At 41.8% G+C, this 20,908-nt stretch overlaps 1 protein-coding gene across 1 annotated transcript in view; it reads right to left on the bottom strand.

Moving 5' to 3' along the window:
- eya1 (EYA transcriptional coactivator and phosphatase 1) overlaps window positions 1–20,908 on the bottom strand; it is a 59,474-nt gene that overhangs the window by 15,566 nt on the left and 23,000 nt on the right. Inside the window, exons 3-11 of the mRNA XM_054622587.1 lie at window positions 14,013–14,140; window positions 11,851–11,928; window positions 9,816–9,882; window positions 9,291–9,436; window positions 8,299–8,421; window positions 3,823–3,905; window positions 3,109–3,295; window positions 2,252–2,394; window positions 1,452–1,535 (exon numbers count right to left, since the gene is read on the bottom strand). Of these exons, the coding sequence (XP_054478562.1) occupies window positions 1,452–1,535; window positions 2,252–2,394; window positions 3,109–3,295; window positions 3,823–3,905; window positions 8,299–8,421; window positions 9,291–9,436; window positions 9,816–9,882; window positions 11,851–11,928; window positions 14,013–14,136 (1,035 nt within the window). The 5' untranslated portion in view covers window positions 14,137–14,140. The remainder of the gene's footprint in view (window positions 1–1,451; window positions 1,536–2,251; window positions 2,395–3,108; window positions 3,296–3,822; window positions 3,906–8,298; window positions 8,422–9,290; window positions 9,437–9,815; window positions 9,883–11,850; window positions 11,929–14,012; window positions 14,141–20,908) is intronic.

Below are 20,908 nucleotides of genomic sequence, written 5' to 3'. Positions count from 1 at the left end.
GAAGGAGAAAAAGAGGGAACAAAAGAGAAAACAGAGAGTGAGAGGGATTCTAGCGGCTGTCACATCCTATATGAGTTCTGATGAAACGGGCCCTTATGGAGTCAGGAGTGTTTCCTGTTTCAGAGGAGCACACTGGAGACCCTGTGTATGCTCGTGTGTGTGTGTGTGTGTGTGTGTGTGTGTGTTCATGTGTGTGTGAGTTCATGTATGTGTGTGTGTGTGTGTGTGTGTGTGTGTGTGTGTGTGTGTGTGTGTGTGTGTGTGTGTGTGTGTGTGTGTGTGTGGTTGGAGAGTCCCTCATCACCGAGCCACAGCTCCCTAAGCCTTAGCTCTCTCTTTACCCAGCATGCAGGGCCGAGGGACAAAGTAAATAAACAGTGGAGGGTCGTGGGGCAGCCCTCTTTCACCCCAAAAACAAAACACTGCCCCCATCAAACACCCCTCATACCAGAACAAAGGCACAGAGCAGCGGTCACAGACGCTAAGCTCTCTGACATATGAGGAGCAATATGTCATTTTTGACTTCAAAACCAGACACCTCCATAGCCAAAACAACCGGTGATTAGAAATGTTGCTCCCCCACAAAAAAAGAATGAGAGATTTATTTATTATTTGAAAAAAGTGTGAAAGAGATGAATTGATACAATTGTATTTATATTTAAATGAGAAAATAAGAACCAGGGATTTGAAGCACTTTCAATGCTATATAAAACCTATGACCTCAACAAAACCATGAGAATACGATTTTGCTTTATTTCCCAAATTGTTTGTTTTGAAAGTTTAAATTTAGAGAAGCAATTTACATGGAAAAACAAATAGCAAAGCCTGGAAAAGTAAACTCTTCATCTTTTAAGCATGCATAGTGACATGGGATGGAAAATAACCTTCCAGTAAAGTAATAAAAAAGTTTGTTAAGATTTATATATACACATATGTAATGTTTTTCTTATTTGAATCCTAATTAAGGCAGGTTTGAGAGAATCTCTGTGTTCTAGTTTGAGTTTTTGACTGAATTACATTCGGTGGACTCGGTTTCCTGCCAGGGTCTCCGGGGAGATCCCTCTCTGAAAAGGATGGATTGAGAAGCACTTAATTAAACTAACAATGTGGCATTTCTGAAGGAGAAAGGAACACTTAAGATGTGTCAATAGACATCCAGAGTGCAACTGTTGTGAGCCCCTACAGCTGAGCCCCGACCAGCCATGCATAACTCCAACAGCTGCAAAGAGCAGTCAAATACTTGTCAAGCCTCATTGGGCCTATTAAAAAAAGAAACAATTATCTGTACTCTGAGTTTTGCTCTATCTTCTCACTATTGACTCAGTGAAATCTATCCCCTGCTCATTGGCCATTTCCAACTCTCCAAATCTTTTTTCCCCCCCCTTTCTTTTAATATTTATGTGTTTTGCTGATAAAGTGCAGCGCTACTGCCACAGTCTGATGTCACTCACCCGTCCATATCTGTTGGCATAAGAACCCGTAAGCAAGGAATGGAAAACGATGATTGTTTCATCCAGGTCCCAGATGAAAACTCGCTGGAGAGATGGGGGACGAAAAAAACACAACAAAAAAAAGAGAGAGAAAAGAGGCAAAATCAATGGTGCACTCTGTAGGGCTGCAAGGTGATCCTCCTGGTCAATAGGCCGGGAGCGTGTATTTGTGCGCCACAGGGACCAGGATCCATTTGCTTGGGATGGTCACCGCAACACTCCTCCCATCAACCCCACCGCACGCTTTCCATCCTCTCTGCCCTTTACATTAGCGTAATCAATAGCGACAAACTAATTAACTAGATATGTTAACACGCCATGATGTCAGTGCTATAATGGGTGCTATTAACTTCGTTTAAATTCACATCATATTAATGAAGAGCCCTCTGAGTTTATTATGACATATGGTCACTATCAAAGTGTTTAATGGCTCATGGTGCGACTCTACCGTTGTTAGTCTAAGCTCGTGTCCAGTCTTTGATGACTAGAATATATACATTATTCACTTCAACGATGACTCACTTAATCACATGCCTCATTGTTTATTTACGAGGTATACATGAGAACTTTATATATGTGTTCAGTGATGTCATATATTCCACAATGCATCAATAATGCATTTATAGTTAAGGAATCAAATATTTAAGAATGAATGCCCATCAAGTGTTAAAGCTGCTGTGGCAGCCGTATAAGTGGATTAGTGTCCATGGGCCTCAGACAGGGCGAGGCTTTCTGTCGCCAAGGTAGCGGGCTCACCCTACCTCAAGGTCGGAGTCAGGCGGCGGTGATGGGTTGTTGTTCCTTCTTCCCCGGCCACGTGACTTTCCATCCGAGGCCCGGCGCAATCGATCCGAATCTGAATCTTTAATGGGGGTTGATGGACTGTGGATGGTACTGTACTCTGCTGAGAGGAAGGAAAGAAGGAAGGAGGAGAGCGTAAATAAAAAGAGCGTATCGAAGATGAGCTGTTATTTGCTTTTAGCAAAGAAGTGCGAGTGACCATTTGTCTTGATGCGGGACAGACAGCTTCCTGGGACATTTTTAGTGTTTATGCAAGCCTACAGGTAACAAACATATCATAAATCAGCTGCAGAACACAGATACTAAAAGCTATTGTGCTGCATACTGATTTAATAAAGAAACGGTAATGGAGAACATGTCAACTATATATATCAGAGATGTAATTTATATAAATTGGACGACTGTGTATGAAATTACGTTTAGTTAAAGCCTGATGTCTTTGGTGTTGATTGATGACAATTTCAAATGTAGTCATAACATTTTAACTGACTTGTAAAGATACAATCAGTGCTTGATTGCCAGATGATACATTAATGTCACATGAAATTATGGAAAACGCTACATCCGATTTCAGTTTGAACTTTTTTTCTTCCCCAAACCAATTCCTACTCCTCCCTTTGTGCATTTGGGTTAGGACAAATACAGTTTGTTGGCCTTTAGCTCATGTTTTCTTATCAGCAGCAACTTCCAGTCAGTGAGAAAAAGGGGGTTCAGTGGCCCGCTTGTTTGAAAAAGAAACATGGCTCTTAGCAGCATCAATACTCCTGATATTCAGGTTACACAAGGCATCCTCGTGACCCTGAGGTTTGATTCTTACCTGCAGGGTTCTCCGTGATGGCCTGACTGGTGATGCCAGTGGGGGGCTCCTGGAGGGTGTAGGTGGTGGTGGTGGAGGGCGTGCTTGGGCTGGTGTTGTTACTTGTCATGTAGGGTGAAGTGTAGGGTGAGTTGTTGTAATACTGAGCATACTGCCCCTGGCCAAAGGCGGGATAACTGGCGTAGTCCTGTGGAGAAAGACAGACAGAGAAGCCAAATGGTGGGTTACATATAAAGATAAGGCGAGTAAAGAAAAACAGAATATCTAGATCAAAAAGGTGGAGAGAGAGACAAAAGGTAGCAGAGCTGAGGGAGAGAAGTAGGAGGTTTGGCAGAGTAATGTGAGATATGCCCTGCACCAGTGTTGCTACTTTACAGTGCAGATTCCAAAACATAAATGCAAACACATGTCTGTTCCGTCCGACATCTGGACAACGATCTGTCTTGGTTTTTTTCTACCTCTCCCTTTTCTCTGTGGCATAATACATTTGTGTTGGAGGAAGTGCAGTAGATAATCCTGCGTACAAATCTTTTGACATCCTGAGTGATTTATGTTTGAATGTGTCATGGATGAAATGTAACATATTGAGTATGCATGTTTCATAAAGATTTCCAGGTTGGAAAGAAGTCTGGGATTCCAACTCGCATAAACTCATAGCTGCCTACTGATACCAGATCACAGAAATGGAATGAGCTGAAGGAAGTGCACAGCTACCTGTTGTGTGCTGTTGAAGCCAGTGGAGTTTGTCAGGGAGTTGTTTCCTGGATACAATCCTGACGTTGTTGTGAAAGTACCACCTTTAGGGAAAAATAATACTTTTGAGTGATATATAAAAAACATTTTATCCAACAACACCTATAAAAAATCTGCAGTACCTCAGGCAGTGCAGTGAAGAAATGAAATGGCACATTGTTAGAGGGGTAAAAAGGATTTTCTTTTGTGAAACAACTATTTGAGGTGGTGAACAGAGGGAGGCCTGAGGGAGCGCTCCCAAAAGTGGCCTTATCTTTCTCCTCTTCCTCCCTTATCAGTGATTGGATCAGGCCTGATGAATGACAGAGGGGGGGCAGAGAGGGGGTGAGGGGAGGACAGAACCTGCTCCCACAGCCGTCCAAGCCCGCACAATGTGAGGAAGACAAGAGACTTTTGTGTGTGAGCTACTGAAGGATGGCGTGGGGTGAAGGTAAGGGGTGGGGGGGGGGGGGTTAGGAACGATGGATGGAGCATGAGGGTGCCGGGGGGGGGTGTGCATGGGCAGTGTAGTGAGACAGAGATGTATTGGGTTGGAGGGCTGAGGTCGCAGTGAGTAGCACAGAAGGGGGTTTCCTGCTGACATGCAGCCCCAATGAATATGTATGTTCCTCTAAGGATGGTCCTCCTGGGTAATTAAATCATTCAAAAGTGTTGATAGCATCTAATGGCTTAATAATATACATGACATGAGTAATAGAGGAGAGGAGCAGCGGCGGGCCCCCGGGGTACGACTTCTCCCTTCAGCGGACATCCACCTGTACTGTCATGTCAGGAGGAGCAGCTTAAAGGAGGATCTCAGACCGGTAGGGAGAAATCAGGGTGACAGGGAGAGCATGAGAGAGCTGTGTGTATTAAAGCTTATATGATCCCACTGTTTGATCGAGATCACTCAATGATCTGTGTGAGCAAAATTGTTTTATTGCACTTAAATATTTTTTAAAACACCACAACATACAACCAAATAAAGCTGATTTATTAGCTAGATATTATTTTGCCTGCAGCCACAACCATGTTGTTTATAACGAGCAGTTAATCACAAAGTGCTCAAAGCACAAGCTTGTGATTGGTCAGCTGAGAGTAAGAAGCATCTTGTTTGATGCTTAGAGTAGGCATTTTAAATACAAAGCATAAATATTGCATTCACTTAAGTTTAATTCATTGTGACGGCCAAAACTCGCAATTGTTATAGGATTGTTTATGCAACTTGGTATATGTGCATTATTCTGCATTTTAACAATATTTGTTAGCACACACTCCTATATATAAAACAATAACAATAGTTAGGTTTTGGGCAGTTGTTGACTTTTGCTGCCAAGTAACAGAGGGTTAAGTTTTAAAGAAAATTGCACCAAATTGTCATTGCAGTTAGTCAAACCTTTACAAATAAAACCCATGGGCATTATGACACGCTTCTGTTCATAAAGAGACAAATCACTTCTCCATACATCCACAGGGGACACGAATTAGCACTACCATTGCATTATTTAAAAAGCGCCTTAAATTATCACCGCGGTGATCCTCCTGAAGCCAAAAAATATCCCGTAGTTTGAGTGAAAACGGAAGGGGGGAGATAAATTTGCTGTTTCTAAATGGGGGCGTAATTACACCTTTGTTCCCAGAGACAAACAGAGGGAGTTCCTTTCATCCTCTGGTCATTGGCCCCATCAGGAGGGCCCTCCCACACCGTGACAAACGTGAAGCAGCTTTTAGATCAGGGGGAAAGGATCAGGGAAGTGCGGGCGGGGGGGCATGACGGGTACCGTATGGAAACCACGAAAAGAAAAGACGTAGTGCAATGTTTGGCCTTGTCAGTTAGCTAAGTACCCAGCGCTGCGGCCCAAAAAGAGAAACAAATACCTCCCAAAGCTCCCAAGATTACCAGGATCCACTAGTTATTTGTGCAGTTTCTCATTCTCTGCTTCCAGCAATTACACACACAGCAGATTTTTACCTTGTTCCTCATCCTGGCCTCTACCGGTTATTTTAATCAGAACTGATCTTTCCCTTTGTTGGTTTGATATTTCAATGCCTGCGTGGTGGAATTTCAAAACTTGTGAGTTCTCCGCAGAAGGTTCAACATCAAGTGAAAGTCTAACAGAACAATGTGACAGAGACAAGGAGGAGTACGGCCGTGGAGGACAACAACTAAGCCTAATGCGCGGTTCAAACGGCCATAAAGCTCTTATTGGCAGGGTTTGAGGGTTGCTCTGTGGAGAACAAGGAGCCACATAAAAGCCGAGGGGGACCCCTGCTTGCAGTGAGAATGAGCCCATGCTGTTGGTGGTGGTGGTGCTGGTTATAGTAGGGGGAGAAAGAGGGGAGAAAGAGGGGGTCTTGTGGTTCCCCGGGGGGCATGTTTTCTCTCCCTCCCCCTGTCCTGCTCCAGTTAGTTCACTCACTCAAGACCAGACATCATCCCCCCCACCCTCCTCTCCACCTCCCCTCTTGCCTTCTGGCTCCACAATTGGAAGTCCATTTGCTTTGCTTGATCAGTCCCCTTGCCATGGGCTATGTCTATCATCAGTGCACAATATTTGTAGCAGAAGTTCGTATGCCCCACTTGGGAATAGGCTATCAAGTCCAGATGGGGCTCTCCTTTTAAAAAAGGCAGACGAGGCTTCAGCTTCTTCAGCGCGCACTGCCACTGGGACAGAATGCTGGAATCCAATTATTCACCTAATTAGCATCTGCTCAGTCCCACCATCAGCACAATCTCCCTGTCTCATCACACACCTTATTTGTGACAATCCATGAGATGCATTACACAAACTGCCACAGGGCGCTGCAAAACCGAAGCGCATAAAAACGCAGGTCTCTTTGACGATTTGGTGCCCCGACTTTAGCTCCTACGAAAAACTTAATGGCATCAGACTAGAAAGTAAGAAGTGAAACCATTAATCTAATCGTCCTCCGCCTTGACAGCTGGCCACAGGCTGGTGGCGGGAACACTGACAGAGAAGGGGGGGTGTCAGATGTGAAGGGTTAGTGTAGAGTCTTTTGGTGGGGGACACCCAGGCCCGAGGCACCTCACCCAGGCGGATCAATAGGCCAGAGAGAGTAATGATGATGGTGTGGCAGAGGGCCAGAGCCACAGTTAGAGAACTCAAGGCCAGAATAATGGTCAATCTGTCATCTAACATGGCTGTCAAATACTAACGCACTTAACGCTACGTGGGGCATCCGATAGCCAGAGATAGCAGGAGACAGTGAGGGAGAGACAGAGTTAGACGGAGGGAAAGAGAAAGACTTCAGTAAGAGCATAATACTAAGAAGATGAATGGGCACATAATACTGTCATCGTGAGTTAAACCACTAAGGGCAGGATAGCAGCTTGAACATTCTGCTGTACATGGTCCGTCTCTCGTTCCCTTTCTTCCTCTTCTCTCTCTCTCTCTTCTTTTTCAGGGCGCTGGGCTGCACGCTGTAAAAACTCTGGCTGTGGCCGACTGTATTTGGTTAAGAGGCGTGGAAAAGAGGCTTCCCCGTGCCACATCTGCTGCTGAGCTGGCGTTATTTATTGTGAGATGCTCTGGAGGCTTCTCAACAACATGTGGAGATTTCTTTTTACTGTCAAACATTAGATATTACAGCAGAGAAGACAAAGGCTTTGTAGCTGTTTGCTAACTGTCCTTGCAGGTGGAACAGAGGCTTTATGAACCAACACAATAAGGGAATAATAGAAACACTATATGGCAGAAGGCCCGATCTACATTCAAACATCTTTCTAAGGTTTCAAGGCCATAAATCTCTATGGTCTCAGCTCTAAAACAAATACAAATATGATCACAGGGAGAGAAAAAACAAATGCTGGGGAGTGCGGAGGACATGGTTGGTGCCTCCTAAGTGCCTGCCATTTTTCCATCTGTGTTGATTATTTTAGGAGGAGAGGAGAGGGAGGCAGCCGTCGTGGCTGTAAATAACGACCGCCGGGATGTAACAATCTTTTTGGGGAGTGTGAGGGCCGTGTTGTGAATCCGTCTGGCTCTGCATGCTATTAAATCAAGGACAGAAACGTCTTTCTCTAAACTTCAAACAAAAAAAAGAACACTGAACCTTATTTGGATGGTCAAAGCAGAGGGAACACATGGCAGAAACATATCGGAAAAAAGTGATAGTGGCAAAATAATGTAAAAGAGACCACAAAGATGAGGACAAAGGACAAATAAAGGATACACAGATAGAACGAAGCAGAAACAACGCGTACCAACAACCATATATAGTCGTTGAACCAAAGTCTGCTCTGTTGTTTTCTTAACCACTCATAATGTTAGTCATTTCAGCTAATTTGCTGCAAACATGTTACAAGCGTAAAATTGCTGCCAGCTTTAAGAGAGAGTGATGGCATCTCACGCCGCAGTTTGACACCTTTCAAATACCGTAATAGATATGTGAAGATGCACAGAGAAAAAGACAAAGCATTCACAAAGATGTCCTCACCCTGCATCTGGTAACTGTAGGGGGCCTGTCCTGTCTGCGGTGTGGTGAAGCCAGAGCTGTAGCTTAGGAAGCCGGTCTGTCCCGGGGATTGGGACTGGGTCAGACCCCCCTCCGTCTTTATGCCTGCCCACAATGGACCTAAATCAGTTAGTGACACCAGATCGGTTTGATGCACAAACAACCGTCAACACACAGGTTTAAATAACACTGGACAAAGCCAATGGACACAGCCGCTGCGTGTTAGCATAACACACTTATCACAAAGGACGGGGAGCTTTACTATCACAGAATATTTACTACTACTAAGTTGTTTAGATATATTATCTCACACTGGGTTCAGTCTTACTGCAAAGGAGTTGTCAACTTGGCTGTAAAACCAAAAAGCGTGTTAGGCTTATGATTGTTTGATTTTATGTTATCATTAGTGTTATTATTATTATCATCTAATATAGGTCATCTGTGAAAAGATGCACAAGTAATCAAACATCCTGCTTGTGTTTCCGAGTTAAACTGGCCACTGCTTACATTCAATCAGTCACGATGCAGTTTCTATGCAGCGGTAGGTTGCAGGACTCCATTCAAATAAACAGTGTAAATTCCTCCACATATTGGAGAGTCTTTTGGGGTCAAAACACTCCAAAGACTTTGGACAAATAAAGCCTACAGCAAGCCATGTACTGTGTGCTTTCCCTTGCGATGCCAGAGGAAACCAGTTTTTGTTTTCAGATTTGTATCATTAATCTTTCAGATCTATCGGAACAGCCTGACGAGCAAATTCTGTTTTATTGCGATGAAGAGTGAGAGTATGCAGAAACTAAACAACAAGTCAGCATCTCTGCTGCTCCTGCTTTACTGGAGGAATTGTGGGAACAAGGTTTGTTATGAGCAAGGTCTTGGATCCGACCTTCAGGAAGGAAAAATATTTAGTTGTAGTCAACATGCATCTTTTCGCAAGACATGAGGAGGTTTTGATGTGTGTTGAGAAATCTTACCATAGGCTGGGATACCATAGGGCTGGCCAGGCTGGGGGTAGCTAGCATAAGCTGCGGCCTGCTGCATTCCTGTGGTGTACTGCGTCTGCCCATACGCAGCCATATTTTGGGATGAAGGGGTAGGAAGAATATGCGGATATGTTCTGCTATTTGAGAAAAGAAACAAAAGACAAAAGTGAGAAAAGGAAGGCAGGAAGAATAGCGACCATGTTTTACCCCTGAAACCATAACACAAACTTTGCTAACTGACAAATTCCTTGTGATTGCGCTACTTCATTTCAAACACTGAGCCAAGCTGTAGGACCGATAGCATCGCACAGCTCATAGACATAGTGGAAGAACAATAAATGGCAAAGGAAATTTTTGAAAGATAATAATTACAACAGATTTCAGAGTGCGCAAGCTGCAGACATCCAGGCAAACAAAGCCAGTCGAAAACTCCCGATCTAGCACAAGGATCTAATTAAAGAGCCAAATCAAGTTGGATGCTGCTTATTTTTTAAAGAAAAATAAAAGAAGCCTTACTTGGAAGGGTATATCTGTGGAGAGAACTGGTGAGTTTGTCTTGGGCTGAAGCCACTGCTTCCAATAGCTGAGGAAAGTTAAAAAGAAAAGAGGCAAGCACATATTTAAACATTAAGAAATAAGGTAAATATTATCTTTTGCCAACAGAACTTCTGGATTCCAAGGAAACAGTAATTACACTGCATTACTGTATTTATTTCAGTAACCTCATTTAAGGTTGACAACCGGAGAGCAATAACGAAGCAAAAATAATCAGGTAAGAAACATCAGGTTTTTCTGCTGAACCGCGTATCTCTGAGAGACTTCTGGGCTGCTATGACGACCGCTGGTGTAAACACACACAGGATGGTCTGAATCAGTCTCGGCCTCTGGCTTCAGTTGCCTTGGTCCTTTCAAGCCACAACCACATTGGAAGTGACATCACTGATTGCAGGTAATGAGTGCTACTGCATAATCATTCCTTCATTAAGCGTACGACTATTTGATTCCACGGTGCTGTTAACTTGAGAAAGTTCAGCCACAAGTAACTCACAGCAGTACGCTTGTCTTAAATCTGCATTAGGAGTTATATTAGGAACACAGTGCTCGTAATTTTTTTCTAAAGTAACGACTCACTTTATATTTGTGTTCATAATCATGTCTGCAAGCTTCAGTTCCTAATTTTAAAATATTAATTTAGGTTAAAAAAGTTAAATAGATCTAAAAAAAATATTATTTTGCTGACACACAAAATATCCAGCCTGCAAGACTTAAAAAGGTTTTATTTGTTTAAACTGAATCCATTTTTTTTTTAAAGCAGGCATAACACATTTATATCTTCATTTGAAATAAAACACAAAAGGTGAACTTCAAATTATATAACAATACATTAATAAATGAAAGTTTTATAATAAATCCACATTTAATCATATTCATGCAACAATCACAGTTCTGCCGTATTACTCGCATTTAACCAGCAGCGTAGCGATGCAGTTGTTAAAGAAACATCTGTCTAATTGGTCGTGACATGTAAAATAAGGGATTTGGTTGCGGGGGAGCGCTAACTGTATGTAACTGTATGCTGTAACCCCTCACACACGTTATTAATATTGAACACTTTTCCCACATCAGCAGCACCTGCCACCGGACAAAACCTGCTCTTCTGAACGGAGCTTTGGATTTCCCCGTGGAGGATATCAGGGTATAAGATTACTAAATTTCATTAATATTGTCAGAGACAAAAGTCATGGCAGTGATTTATGCACTTCTAGAGTTAAGTATCGAGTACTTAGTTAAACAGTTAAGGAAATACAGGAAAATTAGCAGCAAGATGAAACCGTGCATGTTCGGATGCGGTACTATTAATAAATGTTTATAGAAAATAGAAGAGAGTGCCGTAGGTTGACATAGATACTGGTGAGGATGGAAAAAGAAATAAGCTGAAAAGTTATCGCATTAGTGATTATTTCTTTCTTTCAATTCCTAAAATGCGTATTATGCTCTGAGGTATTTATGAAGCGATGTCCCTCTGTGTGTGTGTGTTTATGTGTGTGTGTGCGTGTGTGTGTGTGTGTGATGTTCCCGTGCTGAGAGGACGGTGTGAAACCCCTGTCTCTGACGGGCCGATAGAGTAACAGCCCGTGGAGAGTGAAGGCCACTGGGATGCCGTGGACAGACAGGCTCAGTGCATTACAGGTCATAATTCAGTCCTCACTGGCATGGGAACCAGCAGTGTTAACACACACACGCGCATACAAAACACACACATGTGCAAGCAAGCACAGCATATAAATATGCTGACAAAGGTAAGGTAGAGTTGCCTGTGCTTAAACACTCACACGGACACGGACACACATATTGGTGTTTTAGCTGTAGGGACTGTTCCTGGGGCCCAGCGCATAGGTCACCCATCTCTAGGCTCATCTCTCACTAATCAATTCTACAGCTGTGTGTGTGTGTGTGTGTGTGTGTGTGTGTGTGTGTTTATGAGGGAGGCAGCCAGAAACACACACACGCACAGACACACACACAAAACTCAACAGTCCTCCAGCCTCACCTGATCCTGAGAAGCTGTCTAGAGAGGTGTCTGCTACTGAGGTGACGATTTCGCTGCTGCTCATTGGCTCGGTTTTAACTGCGAACAAAGAAGCCACATTGTCACCAAATGCACCAAATCAAGTCTGAAAGAATAAGAAAATAAAAATAAAAAAAGATCAGATTTAAGATCTCAGGATTTTAGACTATCTTTTAAAAATATAACAAAAATAACTCAATGCTAAAATAAAAACAGAACTGCAAAAGGGAGGAGGGTGTAGTCAAACAACATTCCAACAGTTACATTAACTCTTACATTTGTATCTGTTCAAATGGTTTACAGATATATTTTTCTATTTTATCATTATATTAAATAATTTTTGATGGGATTTGTCTGATGGTGCAATAGAGTTAGGTTCATCTTTTAAATTAAGAATTGCGCTTGAGGCGTTTCCAAATGTAAAGCGCATGAATTTATCTTAGATTTGTATTTTAACTTCTTTCCAAGCACATTATAAATCAAACTTTAATTTGACAGAACATTCTACTTGGCAAAAAGAATGACATTATAATCTACATTTATTTATAAATTACTGGCTTATCAATAATGTAGCATGAAATAAAAATGACTGAAGATGTGTGTTAGAGTCACAGATAAAAAAGAGCTCCGCAGGGATGTACGACTACAATTGAAATGTCAAGGAAATGTATGGTGTATAAAATCTTTTTAAGAGTGTAGCGAACGCTGTTTGACCTTGACTCCATTATACAGCTCAGCGATAGATCTGCAAAGACAATTTCACAGCTTTCTGACAGCTCAGGAATCTTTGAAATCAATCCATTTCACTTCAGGCGGGCTGGAGGACTTTTTCTTTTTCTTTTTTTCCTCCCCTTTTTGGCAAAACAAATTGACAATGTGGGCAAGGGAGTCATGCTCAGTGGAATCCCTCATGGTTGAAGAAGCTATTAGCTGTCATGTTTTACATGTTTCCGCTATGCTCATTCAGTGCAGAAACATATGTTTACGATGGGGCAAAATTCTTTTGAAAAATTCACAGACCAAAAAATAGTGATACGGTTGCATGCATAAACTAGGACACACTCAGGTCACAGAGCACACAATAACCACTGTATTCAGGAAACGGCATGGAACGACCAAATGAAAACAAAATGCACAGTATGCAATCTGACCATTCATTAACAATGGAATCAAATCCACTCGGTGTCAAATCATGCTTGAACAGAATACCACAACAGCAAATACCAAAGAGTTTCTGAATGAAAGGCACAATACTTGAGGCAACTTTAAAATTTAGCAGCTGACGTTTAAAAAAACATAAATTAAATGTCTTTATAAGTGAATTAGGTGGTTCAAAGAGGTGAACTACAAAGAGTGGTTTCATTCTCGCTCTCAGTTGAAAACACCAAGTATTGTCCTTTCATTGTGTCACTAAGAGTGGACGAACCTGCAGCGGACTGTGAGTTAGAACCTAACAACCAGTCTGCAGTGGTAAGCATTGTGATGTTATCACCTAGGGGAAAGAAAGAATGGCAAAGAGACACATGACAGTCTGCACCATGTCCACGGGCCCTGTGTCATGAATACACAAAGTAAGTAAAGCCTGAGCTCAAGGCACAGACTAACCCGAAGCTTACGTGACAGTCAGGATGTGTTGGTTTGTGACATGGGCATGACTGCTTCACTAAACAAAGGCTCAGATTTAAACACAGGTGAATCACCTGAGTAAATAACTATGTACAGTGGAGACCTCATGCAAAACTCCGTCATTTCCATGCTGTGGGCTTTGAATAATTACATGGCTACTTAAATAAACAGCTAATACTCACTGGAAGACAACTTCTGGTAGCACTGAATTGTTGAAGCTAGAATCTACATTGCAAATCAGCAAATATGAAGTGCATGCTCTACTTTTTTTTTTTTACTGGCTGTTTCATACTATACTACTGCAAAAAAGTATTTGTAATTCACCCCAAAAGAATTACATTTTTTTTTTTGCAACAACCCTTTTTTTGCTACACTGAACTACTTTCATATCAAAAAGTCAGTTTCAAATTGAATGTTACAATTAAGCTTCTGCCACCATTTACGGCCCTTTTTCAAATTTACAATAGCATACCAGACACAGAGAGAGCAACTAAAGAGCAACTGCACCGCGGACATACCTTCAGTGCCATTGGGTGTCATGGAATTGTTATTGATGTGGGAGTTGTCGAGGTTGGGACCATTAGGAGATTCACTGCTTCCACTTACTCGGCTGTGAGGACTGGCTAGATCCTGCATTTCCATAGACCTGACGAGACACACACGCACACGTGCACACACCAAATCAAATTACACATATCACTCTGGTTTCAGGGAAGACACGCAGCTCGGGTGCACAATGCAGTGTGCACAATATGCCTAATTCAGTTGTCCAGATTTATATGAATAAAAAGGTGGTGATATTACTAAGTAAAAAAAATATATAGGTAATATAGGTAATATTGTGAGTAAAAAAAATATTCCAGTAGAAATACGTTTAAAAAAAATCATTATTCACTGCAATTTTACAAATGACTACCTGGCACGTGATGTATTCAACGGAATTTTAAATACTGATGTTTTTGAGTGATGCCATATGACAATGACAAATTAACATTTGAAGATGAAAGATATATACAAGCCAAAATGTGACACACACACACTCACATATGCACAAGCAAAAACAGATTGGAATAGTGAGCTATGAAATGAATAGTAAACATCTTGACATGGAAGATTCTGATTTCTCTCATTACAACAATCTCACTGCAAGTCACCGTTTAACATGAAGCGAACGCAAAGTGTTTACTGTCAATTTACTCCGATGTATCTTTAAGCAAAAATTGCCTTAAGTGTTTATCGTTTTGTGTGGTATTGAAGACTGTTAACAGATGTTTGCTGGTTTGAGGCTACGGTTAATGTGCCTGTTAAAAGTGCAGCACTCTGCTTGATTGTAAGAGTCCATGCCTCAGTGATAGGCAGATGAGAAGCTCATGAAGCATGTGTTTGCTCTGGCAAGCTCCTTAATTGTTTCTGTGTTTATACAAAAGACCACGCCACTTAAAACATTATTCTATCTTCTCATTTGTGCACTCAAAGGATTTTAATCAAGTAAAGAAAATGTAGAATAAAGAAGGCACGAGTGATTTGAAAAGTACGGCCACAAACTGAAGACCCCATTTGTCTCTGCCACAGTTTTCATTGCAACAATAAGTTAATGGAATTAAGACAAAATGTTTTGTACATTTTAAATTATATCCCGGAGTTCTGGGTATCTCTGCTATCGATAAACATTAGCCTTTTACACGAGGCCACAAAGATAAACGCTCAAGAAACTCTGACTATTCTGAGTGCTATCAGATGGCACAAATTTACCAGATTTATCTGATAAAAAGATGAAATACTGAAATTTGATTATGTGCATTTACTCTATTTAAGATGATATTATAATGTTATGATATTATGATACATTGCAGTACAGCATGGCAAATGTAGTCCTTTCTTGTGGTTAAAGTCCAATTTAATTAATGGAAAATATATTATATATATATATATATATATTTTTCAGCATTATATTACAAATCAAATAGACCACATTTCAAGTGGAAAAAACATTAATAATAAAAATAAACAATAACAAAAATGGTAAATCTGTCTTTTTTACACATACTACTATTATGGAAGGTGCATTGTCCTTTTGCCAGAAATATATTAATTTACATCTCCCCAAAAAATAACACACACTCCAAGCATACAACGCCATAAAAGTACAATTAAAGTTTAAGGCACATTAAGGACCCCCACTATTTCTACATCTCACACTACTTAATCCTGTTTTCTCCTCCTTTGCTAAAACTTTTTTCTCATTAGATGATAGCTAGAAAGTCTTTAGTATCTCCAATCAGACAACACAGCAGGCTGAGAGAAGTTGACAGTTGTTTAGCAGAGTGTCTAAGTCAATCTCCGAGAGCTACATGTCTCTGATGCTGCTGGCACTGGCTCAACTGTGCTCTTACCTGGACCTAGATGGCTTTGAGTCCTCCCAAACCACACTCCCTTTCTTTCTCCTGCCTCCACCTGCCGCAGCAGAAACAATGTCACTCCTTGTTATTGCAGCTCGATGTCACAGTCCAGAGCCATCCATGACACAAAAAAGGCTTGTCTTAGAAAACATTATTGTTATTCTGGAGCAGAATGGGAAGAGAAGGGCTGGCGGAGGGGAGAGGGGGGGGAACAGAGGCGCACATTGTCTCTCTCTCTCTCCGAGCCGCAGTCCTACTCCGCTGTTGTTTCCTCCTCCAGGTCCTCCCTCCTCCCTGAGCGAGGGAGCACAGCCAAATGACGGAAAGGTGATTCATCATTGGTCTACGACAGCTGCAAACTGGATTAGCCCTCCCCCAATCAACATGCAAAGCGGCTTAGCCAAGGTAAGCAGGAAGGGGTGTGGGGTGTGGGGTTGGGGGGGTGGGGGTTGTGGGGGCGAAGGTAGGCAGAAGGGTGAGGGGCGAGGGAGAGCAGGGGCTGAGGGGCGGCAGAGGCTGGGAGAAGGCCTGCCCGCTTTCCTGCTTGAGGTAGTCTGCTGCTGGAGGGAAGACGGGACTTGTTGAGCAGAGACGAGTCAAGCGTGACACCCCTAGCATCTTCAGCAGATCTTTCATCTGCAATTGACACTATCTGAAATTTATCAGCACTCCCCTCCCGGCATACTGACAGGTCCTAATGACCGTCAGGGCTGCTTCCCGCGGGCCTGCCTCAGCCTGGGGCCATGGCACAGCACAGACATACTCCACTTCCTAACTTCACAGCCTGTCCAATGGACCGAAAGGCAGGAACAGAACAATATATATATATATAAACCCTCACACCAGACATTATAGAAATCCTGTCTTTTTCTGTGGCAAACACAAAAAAATCCAAAATCATTCTTTTTTTTATGTATTTTTTTTTAGCACACAGAGACACATAACTCATGTCTGTATGTCTGCATGCACACACACACACACACACACACACACACACACACACACACACACACACACACACACACACACACACACACACACACACACACACACACACACACACACACACACACACACACACACACTTATGCACAGGCCACTTCAGAGGCCCCAAGATCAGCGGTGCACATACACACAAACACAAATGCACACAATCACACACACACACACAGGGCACTTTAGAGGCCCCCAGATCAGTGGTGCATCTCAGACAATGAAGGAGCCTGGAAACAAGAACACGGAGAGCATATGGAGCCACATATGTTTCCTATGACGCTACGAATGCCTCTATTACTCTCCTTTAGCTGACAGTTACATTTTGCTCCGTCCACTCCCGCTCTGCTCGTCTCTCTCCAAACATCAAGCGGAGCCATATACTCGCATGACTATAACACTATATTAGCCTTGACTCCAGCCCACCATGGGAATACAGGGTCCAAAAAAGGTCAAAGGTATTAGAATGGTCAGGAAAAAGGAGAAATGGTCTTTAAAAAAAAAATAAAAAAAATTCTAGCATGATTTTTTTAATGGTTGCCTGTTTACATGAGCCAGGGTAACCTGAGCTGCATGAGGTTTTTTTTTTTCCTTCTTTTTTTCAACAGGCTTTGCTCTTCACACCAAAGCAAAGCCTTCATGAATACCATTCCAACTTTACAATATGCCTACGCTCCCACTGCTAATGGTACAGGCTTCATTGCGAAAAATAACCATTACATTCAATTCTTAATACTGACAACAGCAGTTCCTCCTCTTGACATTTCCCAATACTAAAATATGCAGAGGGGATGTAAAGAACACTAAAGTATTATTGGAAAAGAAAAGTCCACGGAGGTAAAAGCCATAAAGACGAAAGAGAAACACATTTTGCCACAGCACATTAACAGCGATCACAGAGTTGTGGAGAGAGAGCGCGTTGTGGTGGAGAGATGTGGTATGGTGTGTGTGTGTGTGTGTGTGTGTGTGTGTGTGTGTGTGTGTGTGTGTGTGTGTGTGTGTGTGTGTGTGTGTGTGTGTGTGTGTGTGTGTGTGTGTGTGTGTGTGTGTGGTGGCTGGTTTCTCTGTTCAGCAGTCCAGGCCAATGAAGCCATTACCATGCTGGTGTCTAAGCCATTGCCAGCAGGTGAAACCGGCCAGGTGAATAGACAGAGGGGGAGGACGGGAGAGGAGAAGGGAGGGGGGGGGATAAGGATTTAAAAGCACTAGCCTTTCTTCTGCGCCGCTAAATATTTATTGTTTTAAAAAAAAAAAAAAAAAAAAAAAAAAAAAGGTCTGCATCAGCATCTTTGATGTGCTTCTTAGCTCAACCTGAACTGCCAGGTCTTTGAAGCCCACAAGAACAAAGCCAGACTAGATGAAGCGCTGGAAGTGTCATCAAGAGGTAAAAAAAAAAAGGAAAAAAAGGAAGAAGAAGAAGAAGAAGAAGTGCCACAACACGCTTCACTCACAGTTGTTTGCTGGCCCTTTTGTTTCACTTTACTTATTTCAAGACATGCGTCTCCAAAGGTAAACAAAGCCACAGCCAAGCTTTTAGCATAGATCATCTCAGCAAGCAGGCTGTCTGACCCGGCACCAATTGTAAATTCACCTTTGCTACATATTTTGTTACTATTCCCGCAAAGAGTTATATCACTTACATTTATTTTCATATACTTAAGTTTACGATTGCAAATAAAAATAATCAAACCAAACATGACGTTGAAAAAGAAAAACGAGTGAATATGCTTAGTTTATTTCCGTTCTCCTCTCCCTGTGTCATCCTTACTTGATATTAATTTTGATAGGGCATAGTCTATAGTCCTTTGAATTTTACAGTCTATGTAAGCCATGTGTTGTGAGTTACAACTTTTGAAAAACAATGCTTTAATCATAATCTAACTTTAAAACAACTAATCCCCACTTAAGCTGGTCAGCTGAATCCACATGGTGGCCCAGGAAAAATAAATCCACTCTCAAAGAATGTAGATGCAGACAACAATTGAACACAGATGTGAGTGGAATTAGGCACAGTTTACAAAATGCTACACTTCACTTGTGTCTCTATACGTGGCCGAAAAAATGACGGCTGCCAGCAAATGCAACATTAAATAGCTTGGTAATTTTTTCATCCTTAAAAGTAAAGTATTTAAGATAAGACATATTTTGCACATTTTATTAAAAAGGACAGAAATCTGAAATTTCATGGTGGTATGATTTTGAACAATGAGGGCAATTTTCTAAACATGTTTTCTGAAAAGCAAAATAAAAGTAATTTTTAAAATCAAATAAAACATTTTAAAATCTATTATTGTTAGATAAAAAATTAAATTAATTTTTTTTTTTTTTTTTTTTTTGTATTCTGTAAACATATTTATGCGGATGGACTGTACTGGTCTGTACTTGGTACAAGGATTAGACTTGCGGCAAACAAATTATAAAAGCACACAGTGTTTCACACATTATTTAAAATGTTTTACTTGTAATTAAAATCATAATTATTAACAGATGTGCTGTGTGTTGATATGCAATTTGTCCCCCTCATTTGGTTCAATCTGACATGCTGCTCCAGCAATCCACTGAATAGCTACGTTAAATCTGTTAATACTGTGCTCTTCAACCTCCAAAATGATTTCCAGAAGGCCAGTTCGCCTTTGAGGGGCCATCAAACAAGATTTAAGGTGCACATTTTAGCACAACCTGCCTACCACCGTGACCACCGCAGGACGCGAGAGGCTTTACAACACAAAGATGAAAGAAACTCCAGTGACAAATCTTAACGATTTTATCACTTGAATGCTTGTGGCTTGTTCTTCTTATTCTCCTAAATCTGAAGCAGTGATCGATGGTGTTAATGTTAATTATCATCTACGCAGGTAAGGAGGGAAGGGGGGATTTTAAAATTGCTTAGGTCATATCAACATTGCAGAAGGAAATAAAGTTGCACTTTTTTTTAATTTTAAAGAGGAATTAAATGATTTATGATCAGAGGAACGTTCTTCTATAGCTATATTTTCAGTACAAATTCTTTGAATACAATTTATGTTCAACTCAGCGGCTTCCTTGTTATCTCGCGCAACGTAAACTTATTGCAGTTTACAAACAAACACACAAATGGACATCAGTGAAAGAGACAGAAATCTTTAAAGCTCATTTCCTGTTCTTTCAGCCACATATTCCAGATCCAAACAGTGGCTGTGTTAACAAAATCACACCCCACAGTATTTAGTAAACAACCCCTGGCCACTAATCACCCAGAATGGGTCACTTAATAGGAGGTCCCCTATTTCCTTCTTCTCTCTCTCTCTCTCTCTCTCTCTCGCGCTGCCTCTCCCTCTTCCTCACTAATAGCTCTATCAGTGAGGCTCGATCAATTAGCCCTCTGTGTCTTTCACCATTTTCAATCTCCTCCCTGAGAGAAGAGGAAGAGGGCTCGGCAGGCTAGACACATCTATGCGGCCGGCATCAGGCCTTGGGCAAACAATGCCACCGTCACCGCCGACCACTCCTGCTTGTACACACTGCTGCTACACATGCATGGAGCTCCACAGGCAGGCTGGAGAGACCCTGATCTCTCCCTGCGTAGAGCAAATACACAGTGTAAACAGCCCCGAATCAGCCGGCTCATTATCTGTTAATTGGATAAATAAGGTTATTGTGTGAGTGAATGGTTGCAGCAGGCGATCACACACGCTGTCATGTTTGTCTGCACGGAGCCGAGGCCACTCTGCAAGCAGTCGGGCTCACCAGGCTAACCTCTCTATTTCCTCTCTTTCATCTACTGACACACACCTTTTCTTTTTTTTTTTTTTTTTTTTTTTTTTTTTTTTTAAAACAGGCGTTTGAAAATGACAGGAATTACAGGATGGAAAAAGGAAAGGCGAGTTGAAAAAAGAAAAATCACAATTTGAGAGAGATGAAATACCTCTTCACACACACAATAATTCCCTGACTTGTGATGTAAGCCTGTGATCATACGTAGAAGATTAAACCAGAACATCCTTCAATTAGAGAGGCTAGTGATTACAGCGGGTGAGTCATCT

The sequence above is a fragment of the Anoplopoma fimbria genome, chromosome 21 (assembly GCF_027596085.1).
Source record: "Anoplopoma fimbria isolate UVic2021 breed Golden Eagle Sablefish chromosome 21, Afim_UVic_2022, whole genome shotgun sequence".
NCBI lineage: Eukaryota > Metazoa > Chordata > Actinopteri > Perciformes > Anoplopomatidae > Anoplopoma > Anoplopoma fimbria.
The sequence above is the reverse complement of the archived record's forward strand: the minus strand, read 5'-3'. Positions and strand labels throughout refer to the sequence as shown.